General features: G+C 38.6%; 2 protein-coding genes across 2 annotated transcripts; both read right to left on the bottom strand.

Annotated features, from left to right (window-relative positions):
- Positions 1 to 18: 18 nt before the first annotated feature.
- LOC145917751 (E3 ubiquitin-protein ligase RNF31-like) lies at positions 19 to 3,596 on the bottom strand. The gene is given in 2 exon segments (XM_083003023.1): positions 19 to 1,679; positions 1,681 to 3,596. Coding segments are annotated over 2 exon segments (2,922 nt in total). The 5' UTR covers positions 3,558 to 3,596; the 3' UTR covers positions 19 to 634.
- A 4,500-nt stretch (positions 3,597 to 8,096) lies between these two features.
- LOC145899362 (E3 ubiquitin-protein ligase RNF31-like) lies at positions 8,097 to 11,733 on the bottom strand. Its single transcript, XM_082988113.1, has one exon. It carries the CDS (start codon positions 11,704 to 11,706, stop codon positions 8,683 to 8,685), a length of 3,024 nt encoding a protein of 1,007 aa, XP_082844239.1. The 5' UTR covers positions 11,707 to 11,733; the 3' UTR covers positions 8,097 to 8,682.
- Between the last annotated feature and the right edge of the window lie 671 nt (positions 11,734 to 12,404).

Here is a 12,404-nt window from a genome sequence, read left to right as displayed (position 1 = left end):
AAATTTTGCAAAAAAAAACACGTTGAATCCTATTTATTAAACCCAAGACTCCAGAAAGCAATGTTCCTTTGTCAGCAGAAGAAACGCTGCAAGAAAGTAAGACAATAAACAGTTTTGCGTTTTTTCAAGCCATAATTTCTGCGCAAGAATGACATGCTTTCGATTTAGTATGGCACAAAAAAATTTTTGTTTTGAATGAAAAACATCGGATGGTACGCTGAAAGTGTCACGTAGCAACTAATTTTCAGCAGTGGCCGCATAGGCTACTGAAAGTTCAGTCATATAAACCGTAGTACAAAAATTAAACGAGCGTAACAAGTAATTGCGCAAGGAGAAAAATCGAATTTGTTACATCTAATATAAAAGCATGACAAATTAACATCGGAATGAAAATGGTTGAAAAACGTATATTACATACGGTTGGAAAAGTGCTCGATAAAACGCATAGAGTATGTTTGCAAAACCTCAAAGGCTGGAGTTTGAAAGCAACGCTGGGCTTCGTGAAGATATCGCCATAACTTCTGTTTTGTGCGTGTTTTTTCGCGTTACAGTATTTCAGAAAACAACCCACAACCAAGTTTATTTTACGGTACAGTTCTCGATTTAAAAATAATGAAAAAAATTCTGCAACGTCTTATGACTTTCCCGCTAGTTGGTGAGTCAGCGGTAACCGCCGCACTTCATCCAACAAACATTTTACATACTCCTCATCCGATTGAGTCGTCAATTGTTGCGGTACAGTACCTTCCACACGATTTAAACAAGTTATTAACTCGTCCTTTGAAAATACACATGCTGGATCCAATTTGTTGTTATTTATAAGATTTACTAAGTACTCCTTATAGTGCAGTGAACATAAACCTGTGTTGCTGTTGTGAACGTCCCGGCCACAAACGTCGTCTATTAATCCTGTTGACGTTTCCTTTTGTTCTCGAACCTGACAAGGAAAGTCACTTGCCACACTCTCAGTTTCAAACTCAATCTCGGATTCGTTTAAAATTTCCTTAAGTTGGTCCGCGTCCATGTCGCGCAAGTAAAACAAACAGTCTCTGGGATGATGAGCGTGCAAACCCTTTTTGTGGCACGACGGAAGCAAGTTGCACACCTTGCCTTGTTTGAATGGATTTTTGCACCCGCTGCAAAACTGAAATGAACACATTAGACATTTAAAATGCATGCAGCCCCCTTTGGCAAGATCATATTTAAACTTGCAAGTCGGACAATCAATGCCATTTTCTTTTAGGTGTGCAGCAAGTCCTGCGGCTTGAAAATCCGGATCATTCAGCTGTTTCCATTGGAGAAATTTCTCACATGACAGTCCTTCATGTTGTGCTTCCCACCTCTTTTTGCAGCTGTAGCATGTGGCCTTCTGGCATGAGGTGCAGACCATTTTCAAGGTGGTTTCTTCAAGCTCGAACAAAAATCCATTGGTGCAATGGGAACACCACCTGAAGTTGGGCATTTTCATCAATGTTTGATCGCGAAGCTTTTGCTGAAAAAGTGTGTGAACTTCACTTTCTAACCTGGTCCTAACCACAACATCCAAGTAATTAAAGTAGTTTGTGGTTGTTTCTTCATCCTCATCAATATCGGGCATTTTACAGTCTGGACAAACAATGTCCCGAATGTTGCCTTCCTTTATCTGATGCCTCAAGTATGACTCCAAGCATTTGTAACTACTTGCACTCATTATCACTGCATGTGGTCATGCACTCAACTTTGCTTTGAGCAAACATTTCAAAACAGACCATGCACTGCTTTTTAAGATATTTCACAGCCCCGTCAAGGTTTTCAGGGAAAGCTTGTGCAGCCTCAAATATATCAGTAAAATCACATATCGTTGTTGCTAAAAATGGCTCTGACTCACAGGAGTGAGTAAGCAAGAGAAGCATCATGTTACTTACTGGTTCTGACTTCACAGAAAACATTGCTATTAAAGCTCGATGGGCCCACATTGTGTCCATTTTCAAAAAATCTGAAAGTCTCAGTGTTGTCTTTTTGTTTAATCTTGAATGAAATCCCTGAAGTTTGGAAACACAATCAGAATCCAAAGCAAATGCCCCCTTCTTTTCTAATCTCTTTGCAGCTTCAGTAAATCTTCCGTTTGTCTCAATTTCCTCTTTTGCAGGAGGAAATTTTGTACCATATAATTCTTTTGAAAGGAAACCTGGCAGACTACCATGTGTTTCTGTGTTATAGTTGTTCAGCACAGACTGTGCATTTGCAGGGCTATAACCTTTCCCTTCCGCTTCTCTTAAAATATCAATCATTTCAATGCATTGAAGTTGTTTATCTATCTGTTCTGTTTTCATACGGATATCTTGTATTGTCATTGCATTGCCATGAAAAATACTAGTAGATGGTTGTTGCACAGTTTCTGTTACAGTGTGCTCAAAAACAGATTGTTGCATCTGTGCAATAATCACACCACTTTGACCTCCTTGAAATAAACCTTCCTCCTGATAGCTCTGAAACGACACGACTGATGGAATATAATGAGATGATGAAGGACCGCGAACATCAGAAATATTAATATCTATACTGAAGCCAGGATCCTCTGTCTGTGAGGAACTTTCCTGGTCTCCAAGAGCCAGTTTGATCAGGTCTTCCTTTGCAGTTTCAAGAGATTTTGCTCGCTCCAATAAATGATTGGATAATTGCAATGAAGAAAACCTACTGGAACCATCCTTATATTTGGATATTTGTTCATCGATTAAACTGGTAAAACGTACAAGATGTTGCTTTTTCTCTTCCGTATCATTTAAATCCAAAAGTGTTTCTGCCATTTGCAAAATGCGTTTTTCCCAATCAGTTGCTGTATTTGCATCAGTAACAGGTGTTACATCTGCTATCTCTGATGAACTTGAAGGTGCTTCTTCTGCAGATCCTGCAGGCTTGTATTTAATTCGCTTGTGATTTACTCGGGCAGGAGATTGGTGCCAAATTGTATCACATTCTGCACACTGGACCTTGTTGCATGTATTGCACTGGAATTCAGCTACCTTTAGTCCACATACCACACACATATCATCTATTCCATAGTGAACTTCATTTGATGTTTCAACGTTTTGGGTTTCACTCTGTGGTGAATTTGGTGCAGTCAGGTTTGTTGATTGGGAAGAAGCTTCCAGATTTAAAATAGTTTCAAATATTTCGCGTTTTGGATGAATACCTCTGAGCATCATCAAACATTCAAGTTTTAATCGGACAATATCTGCTGTAACTGAGATAACTTTGCGTACATTGGGTAATAAAACATCACGAGGAAATGAATAACCGTCAACTATTGGTTTAGTATATCCAAGTTGCTGCAGAATTTGTCTTGAACCCATCATTGGATCAACTTTCCTTCGAAACACTGAGTTTGATAAGCGAATGGTTCTCCATTGTGCAGGTCGAGGTTCTTTCAGCAAATTTTTGCCGTACTTTTCCAGCACTTCCAATGCCCCAACCATTTCCAGAAAACTAACTTCATTACCACCTAAGTTGTCTTGTACAATCTTTCTCACATTTAATTGTTTATAGTGAGATGTCCAGGTTTTGATGGAATACACCATGTTTACAACCAACCATAACCAGAAAGTCTTAAAAAAACAAATACTTTTCCCTGAAACACAGACAAATATGCTGTACCAAAACGGCAGTCACGATTCACCTAGGTTACCAATAGTGATGTCTTGCGCCGGATCCGGGTTCCCGGACCCGGCCGGATATTGACCAATTTTCAATACCCGGACCCGGCACGATAATACACTTGATTTTACCGGATAGTTGGGAAAGCATTTTTGTCCTAAAAACGGACAAACATTCGCAAATTACACGTTTTTTGGGACCCGGTCTGTGAAACTCGCCGACTTCCGATTTTTCGGATGTTTGTTATTAAGGTTTTTTCTTGACGTCTTATACCATATTATTAAATACCCACGTTTATTTCTTCCACTCATGATAAGCTAACCTAAACAAAGCATTCTGTTTGGCAATCAAACATTTTTGCCATACCGATAAAATACACGAATCGGTGTTAACAAACTGCCGGATCCAAGTTATCCGGCCGGATTTGATTGATAACTATCCGGATCCGGCCGGGTCGGATAATTTGCAACTGGGAACATCACTAGTTACCAACACTTATTCATACAAGCAGAGAAAACCAATGCAGAACATTTTGATGCATTTTAGCTGTTCTATGAATTTCTCCAAAATGTGTTTGACCGTTACTTCTACACTTAACTTATCCCCACAAAATTTTTCCCTGGCATCCCTGAACAACATTCAATGGCAAAATAAGATTATTCTGTGAAGGTTTTATTTGGGCTTCTCCTTTTATAATTACAACAGTTAACGAAGGGTCGTTCAATGCGCATGAAAGAAAGTGCACTCTTCTAATACATAATCTCTAGATAGGGTCGAACTTCGTCGACTGACAACAAAAGCAAGTTGTATCAGCCGTCGGCTACATACTATGCACTCTATACAAGGTGCAGCAAAGAATGCTGCAGACCAAAACAATATCACCTCTCGGTCTGTTACGAAAAGCGTCTTATTATTATTCGCTCTCAGCACGAACAATAAATAACAAAATTCGCCAAGGATCGCTTGCGCCACCCATGAGAAGGACGGAACACGCGAAGTTTTTATTCTGTGCTAATATAAAAACAACAAATTCACCAAATTAAGAGGAATAAGAATGTTTTTTTTCTTCTGACCGCCATATCTTGTGAACGAAACGACTTTGTTTTAAGCCCGTTTGTTACTGACAATGAAACTTATGCTTGCTTCTGCTTTCCGCACCACATGCATATAACTTATAAGAACTCTTGATAAATTGGTTCAGAATATTGTTTACCAATTTCCTAATAATGTCCGAAAAAACAATTGACAGGGTTTGTTTTATCACAGTTTGGTGCGTAGCTGCGTGCGTTCACGGGTACCCTAGTTCTTTATTTGTTTAATGACGTGTACAGGAAAGCGTGTGGTGTGAATATACAGGAAAATTTCGCGCAATAAATGTATGGAAGTGTCAATAGCGTCAGTTCCTGCGGGCATGGTGGCGAGGTTGCGACATGCTGTATGTTCGCATAAAGATCAAAACTTACGCAATTGCTGTACAGACACGGAAAACTGGAAAATGCAGACATGGTAACTGGAAAATGCTAACATCTATTTCACAAGGGGTACTAACAACGAAAAATATGAACTTTATGCATTAGAAACAGGATTGGAGTTGTTCGGTCAAAATCATTTACACCATTTAAAAATGAAAGTGCAGATATTTTTATTGTTATTTTCAATGAAACCTACCTCAGCTTTTTTGTAAGTTATAATTCTGTTTAATATCGAGCAACTTTTTCTTAGTTCGAAGCTCAAAAATCATGAAGATCTGCACGCGGATTCTGATCACGCTGAAAGTTTACCTCACACATGAGCAGTGCTTAGCAACCTTTTCTACGCTAACGACGCACTTACAAACTTCAAGATACACCTACTTACGCAACTACAGGTTTTTAAAGGACGCATATTGGTATTTCTATGAAAATTAGTTTTGGTGCTGGGAAATGCCCACCGTGTAGACCTGTGTCACAATGCAAAGTCATGCATCACCAAGCAAAGCAGTGACGCAATTAAGTTAAATTTGCGGTTGAATGAGCGCACATGTGCGTGCTGTTGTCATGGCGAATTTTAGGGTGTTTGGGGCAGTTTTAGTGGGGTTTTGAGCTATTCCAATTAGGTAGTAACTTGCTGGTGGGTGCTGCTGAAATTTATGTTGAACAAAAAAATCAGGCTGTGTTTGGGGCAAAATGAATCGTTTAAGTGTCCAATCATTTGTGATTTTATGAAAGATCCATTTCATATCTACAAATTTTGATCAAAATTAGTCTCCAAAAAAATGGTTTAGCCACCCCCCTAGGGCCATTTGCCCCCCTGGTTACTCAATATTTTGGTTAAGGCCGCATATCAGTATTAAATCCCCAAAATCTGGTTTTGAAGGCTATCACCATTAATACCCATACTGAGTGATTTGCTTTTTTGCGAACAACATTTCCTGTGGTCAGTGACCCATGAAGATCTACTGGTACTATTCATAGAGAAAAAAAATTGATTGCAGCTGCATCCGCCAAAACACAGCAAGGATCTGAGGAGCCTCCTGGAGGATCTTTTGGATAGCAAAAACCTATAGGATAGCAAAAACAGTCCCAGGGGGCAACCAAAGCAACTTTCCTGTGACAATTTATTTTGCTATTGCGTAGAAAAGGGTTAGGGCCAACATTAAATTGCAAATTGGATGAGGTTTTTGTGATTCATTTTTTCGCAAAACCATCTTACATTTTTTTGCAGCCCATTTAGCTAAAATAATGACTGATCGGGGGCCTAAATGACCCCTAGGTGGTGCTTTAAGCAACTATTTTGCAACTAATTTTCACCTTATACTGCGTAAAACTAAATTAATAAGTTTTCAAATTAAGCTAAATCTCAGGGCCATTGTGACCAATAAAAAGTTAAAAGATCTGAAGTTTATAGAAACAGGTTCATGTGTCTTTTGCGAAAATGCCGAGGAAACGGTTTTACATTTATTTGTAAATTGTCCTATCGCAGCACATTACTGGGAAAATGTATGCAGTTGGCTAAGCGCTAAACTCCGTGTACCCTTGTATTTTTCTCGTGCGCATTTACTGTTTGGTAGACATGAAAATAACAATATTTTTGAATGCTTTTTAAATTGCGCTCTTCTTTGTGCCAGATTTGTGATTTATCGATGCAAATACGGTAAGAGGAAACCAACAATAACAGAATTTGTTAACATGTTGCAAAAAACAAGATCTATAGAACTAAACATCGCCAGTGAAAAATACTGTAGCGAAACGAATTATTACAGAAGAAAGTGGTCCTATACGCTGCTTGAAGCATATACCCAAATAACTTGACTCTCTTTTGCTGATTTCTCGCCATTGTGTTTAACCATTGTTTTTTGTCTTCTTGCTTAGCCTTTTCTTCAATTGTACGCCTTTAGCGTCCTTTTTCAATAAAAAAAAAAATATATAAAAAAAAAAAAAAAAATATAAAAAAAAAATATAAAAAAAAACCTTATACTGCGTAGCCAAGAGGCGGGCCTAACATAAAATCACAAATTAAGGTATACTTCTGTGATTCAATTTTGAGCTACATCCCCTTGAACATTTTGGTGGTTTTTCAACTAAACTTTTCACAGCACCCTGCACCAAACGTCTGACTGACTGAGAAGAGCAAAAAATGCACTAAAGCTGCACCAAACACGCTGAAAATCGCCCTGGCTACACCACGTGACTTCTTGCTCATTCAACCAGAAAATTGATCCCAACGCATCACCGGTTGCCTTGTGACGGAACTGAGACTCTCTATGACGCAGGAGTACAAGACGGGCATTCCCCGCGGGCAAAACTATTCTAATAGAATTACTGATATGCGGTCTTAAAAGAGCAACCAAAAATGGAACTGGATTTTGCAGAATAATGAATCGTTCAACTACCCACTCATTTGCATTTTTTGTAAGTTCCAACTCTTCTCTATGCGATGGCATCAAATTTAGTTGCTGAAAAAGTGTCGAAGCCCTCCCCCAAGGGCTGGGTATACCCCCCTGTTGGTCATATGATCTTTCAGGAGGCCCAAAAAGTCCTTGCTCTGTACAGTCTCATCCAGGCGCAATTTTTTTTTTCAACTTTGTAGAATTTGAGGTCCCTATGTAAGTCACAAGACCCATCAACGGTCATTGGGAAACAAGCGGAACAGTCGCTAGATGCATTACAGCCGAGGGCCTTGAACACAGGATTTCTCCAATCTAATACCCATATAGGTCCTAAAGTGCAAATTTTCTAAGCCGTAATTAAATAATGTACCTGCGCAGTTGGTCGTCTAGCAAGAGTTTGGTTCAAATGCCCAACTTTGCATAACGGTAAAATCCACAACAAATGTTTAGTTATGCTGATGCGAAACACCTTAATCACATCACGGTACACCGGTTGCGGAGAACTAGAGGAGTTTCCACATACGATTAATAATTCAAGGTTAAATTTTGCAAAAAAAAACACGTTGAATCCTATTTATTAAACCCAAGACTCCAGAAAGCAATGTTCCTTTGTCAGCAGAAGATACGCTGCAAGAAAGTAAGACAATAAACAGTTTTGCGTTTTTTCAAGCCATAATTTCTACGCAAGAATGTCGATGTGACATGCTTTCGATTAGTATGGCACAAAAAAATTTTGTTTTGAATGAAAAACATCGGATGGTACGCTGAAAGTGTCACGTAGCAACTAATTTTCAGCAGTGGCCGCATAGGCTACTGAAAGGTCAGTCATATGAACCGTAGTACAAAAATTAAACGAGCGTAACAAGTAATTGCGCAAGGAGAAAAATCGAATTTGTTACATCTAATATAAAAGCATGACAAATTAACATCGGAATGAAAATGGTTGAAAAACGTATATTACATACGGTTGGAAAAGTGCTCGATAAAACGCATAGAGTATGTTTGCAAAACCTCAAAGGCTGGAGTTTGAAAGCAACGCTGGGCTTCGTGAAGATATCGCCATAACTTCTGTTTTGTGCGTGTTTTTTCGCGTTACAGTATTTCAGAAAACAACCCACAACCAAGTTTATTTTACGGTACAGTTCTCGATTTAAAAATAATGAAAAAAATTCTGCAACGTCTTATGACTTTCCCGCTAGTTGGTGAGTCAGCGGTAACCGCCGCACTTCATCCAACAAACATTTTACATACTCCTCATCCGATTGAGTCGTCAATTGTTGCGGTACAGTACCTTCCACACGATTTAAACAAGTTATTAACTCGTCCTTTGAAAATACACATGCTGGATCCAATTTGTTGTTATTTATAAGATTTACTAAGTACTCCTTATAGTGCAGTGAACATAAACCTGTGTTGCTGTTGTGAACGTCCCGGCCACAAACGTCGTCTATTAATCCTGTTGACGTTTCCTTTTGTTCTCGAACCTGACAAGGCAAGTCACTTGCCACACTCTCAGTTTCAAACTCAATCTCGGATTCGTTTAAAATTTCCTTAAGTTGGTCCGCGTCCATGTCGCGCAAGTAAAACAAACAGTCTCTGGGATGATGAGCGTGCAAACCCTTTTTGTGGCACGACGGAAGCAAGTTGCACACCTTGCCTTGTTTAAATGGATTTTTGCACCCGCTGCAAAACTGAAATGAACACATTAGACATTTAAAATGCATGCAGCCCCCTTTGGCAAGATCATATTTAAACTTGCAAGTCGGACAATCAATGCCATTTTCTTTTAGGTGTGCAGCAAGTCCTGCGGCTTGAAAATCCGGATCATTCAGCTGTTTCCATTGGAGAAATTTCTCACATGACAGTCCTTCATGTTGTGCTTCCCACCTCTTTTTGCAGCTGTAGCATGTGGCCTTCTGGCATGAGGTGCAGACCATTTTCAAGGTGGTTTCTTCAAGCTCGAACAAAAATCCATTGGTGCAATGGGAACACCACCTGAAGTTGGGCATTTTCATCAATGTTTGATCGCGAAGTTTTTGCTGAAAAAGTGTGTGAACTTCACTTTCTAACCTGGTCCTAACCACAACATCCAAGTAGTTAAAGTAGTTTGTGGTTGTTTCTTCATCCTCATCAATATCGGGCATTTTACAGACTGGACAAACAATGTCCCGAATGTTGCCTTCCTTTATCTGATGCCTCAAGTATGACTCCAAGCATTTGTAGCAGTACTTGCACTCATTATCACTGCATGTGGTCATGCACTCAACTTTGCTTTGAGCAAACATTTCAAAACAGACCATGCACTGCTTTTTAAGATATTTCACAGCCCCGTCAAGGTTTTCAGGGAAAGCTTGCGCAGCCTCAAATATATCAGTAAAATCACATATCGTTGTTGCTAAAAATGGCTCTGACTCACAGGAGTGAGTAAGCAAGAGAAGCATTATGTTACTTACTGGTTCTGATTTCACAGAAAACATTGTTATTAAAGCACGATGGGCCCACATTGTGTCCATTTTCAAAAAATCTGAAAGTCTCAGTGTTGTCTTTTTGTTTAATCTTGAATAAAATCCCTGAAGTTTTGAAACACAATCAGAATCCAAAGCAAATGCCCCCTTCTTTTCTAATCTCTTTGCAGCTTCAGTAAATCTTCCGTTTGTCCCAGTTTCCTCTTGCGCAGGAGGAAATTTTTTACCATATAATTCTTTTGAAAGGAAACGTTGCAGACTACCATGTGTTTCTGCGTTATAGTTGTTCAGCACAGATTGTACATTTGCAGGACTATAACCTTTGCCTTCTGCTTCTCTTAAAATATCAATCATTTCAATACACTGACGTCGTTTATCTTCCTGTTTTGTTTTCATATGGATATCTTGTATTGTCATTGCATTGGCCAGAAAAATACTAGTAGATGGTTGTTGCACAGTTTCTGTTACAGTGTGCTCAAAAACAGATTGTTGCATCTGTGCAATAATCACACCACTTTGTCCTCCTTGAAATAAAACTTCCTCCTGATAGCTCTGAAGCGACACAACTGATGGAATATAATGAGATGATGGAGGACCGCGAACATCAGAAATATTAATATCTATACTGAAGCCATGATCCTCTGCCTGTGAGGAACTTTCCTGGTCTCCAAAAGCCAGTTTGATCAGGTCTTCCTTTGCAGTTTCAAGAGATTTTGCTCGCTCCAATAAATGATTGGATAATTGCAAAGAAGTAAACCTACTGGAACCATCCTTATATTTGGATATTTGTTCATCGATTAAACTGGTAAAACGTACAAGATGTTCCTTTTTCTCTTCCGCATCATTTAATTCCAAAAGTGTGTCTGCCATTTGCAAAATGCGTTTTTCCCAATCAGTTGCTGGATTTGCATCAGTAACAGGTGTTACATCTGCTATCTCTGATGAACTTGAAGGTGCTTCTTCTGCAGATCCTGCAGGCTTATATTTAATTCGCTTGTGATTTACTCGGGCAGGAGATTGGTGCCAAATTTTATCACATTCTGCACACTGGACCTTGTTGCATGTATTGCACTGGAATTCAGCTACCTTTAGTCCACATACCACACACATATCATCTATTCCATATTGAACTTCATTTGATGTGTCAATGTTTTGGGTTTCACTCTGTGGTGAATTTGGTGCAGTCAGGTTTGTTGATTGGGAAGAAGCTTCCAGATTTAAAAGAGTTTTGAATATTTGGCTTTTTGGATGAATACCTTTGTGCATCATTAAAAGTTCAAACTTTAATTGGACAATATCTGCTGTAACTGAGATAACTTCACTTACATTGGGTGATAAAACATCAGGAGGAAATGAATAACCGTCAACTATTGGTTTAGTATATCCAAGTTGCTGCAGAATTTGTCTTGAACCCATCATTGGATCAACTTTCCTTCGAAACACTGAGTTTGATAAGCGAATGGTTTTCCATTGTGCGGGTCGAGGTTCTTTCAGCAAATTTTTGCCGTACTTTTCCAACACTTCTAATGCCCCAACCATTTCCAGAAAACTAACTTCATTACCATCTGAGTTGTCTTGTACAATCTTTTTCACATTTAATCGTCTATATCGAGATGTCCAGGTTTCGGAGGCAGACACCATGTTTACAACCAAGTTCTTTACTTCTTCTTTTGGCAACGAATTCGTAACAGCATAAACAAATTTCTCATACAGATGATTGATGTTATTTTCATTCTGCATTTTGTTTTAACCTGTATGCCACACTTGTCAAATTTATTTTAGGGAACTAAACACTGATATGCATGTGAATCCGAGATGTTGGGATACTCCGTTGCGCGCGAGTGACAACATTTGGGACTAAAAACGTTGAACATATAAAAACATAAAATATGTAGATTAACCTAGTTTGAAATTACCTTAGTCCACTCTTAAGAATCCTATTACTATACCAACAATTAAATAAAATTTTGATAAAGTAAAAATTAATCGGTGTTGTGATTTATGTCTAATATAACACCTTCAACTCACAAGCGATATGATTTATTTGTGTCCCAGGGGCTTTCCCTCAACAAATCATTGTTCTATGGCACTGATGATCTCTATTAATTAAACATTAGAGATCAATGGTTTGGGTTTATAAAGGCCAGTCGTACCTGGTGTTCCATTATGATTAATATCACCAACAAAGTTATTTCTTTCCAAAATATGGGTCAAAAATTTGTTTGTTTTGAAGCAACATTGGTAAAAACCAGGCAAACTGAAAAAAATTGACCTAATCCCCATTATGCATTGATTGACGTGTTACTTGTCGGTAAGAAGATGTTAAATAGTGAATGTAATGATGCTTTATTTTTTAACTAAACATTCACATCATCTAAAAACAGAAGTGCAAATTTCGGTATTGTCTTCAAAATTTGTACGTGCTATGGTCTTCTGCT

The sequence above is a fragment of the Ascidia mentula genome, chromosome 1 (assembly GCF_947561715.1).
Source record: "Ascidia mentula chromosome 1, kaAscMent1.1, whole genome shotgun sequence".
Taxonomy (NCBI): Eukaryota; Metazoa; Chordata; class Ascidiacea; order Phlebobranchia; family Ascidiidae; genus Ascidia; species Ascidia mentula.
Note: the sequence above shows the minus strand (reverse complement) of the source record. Positions and strands in the feature narration are given on the sequence as shown.

What these genes read in the sequence shown, in the direction of transcription:
- LOC145899362 (XM_082988113.1), bottom strand. Translation starts at nt 11,706, where the DNA reads ATGCAGAATGAAAATAACATCAATCATCTGTATGAGAAATTTGTTTAT.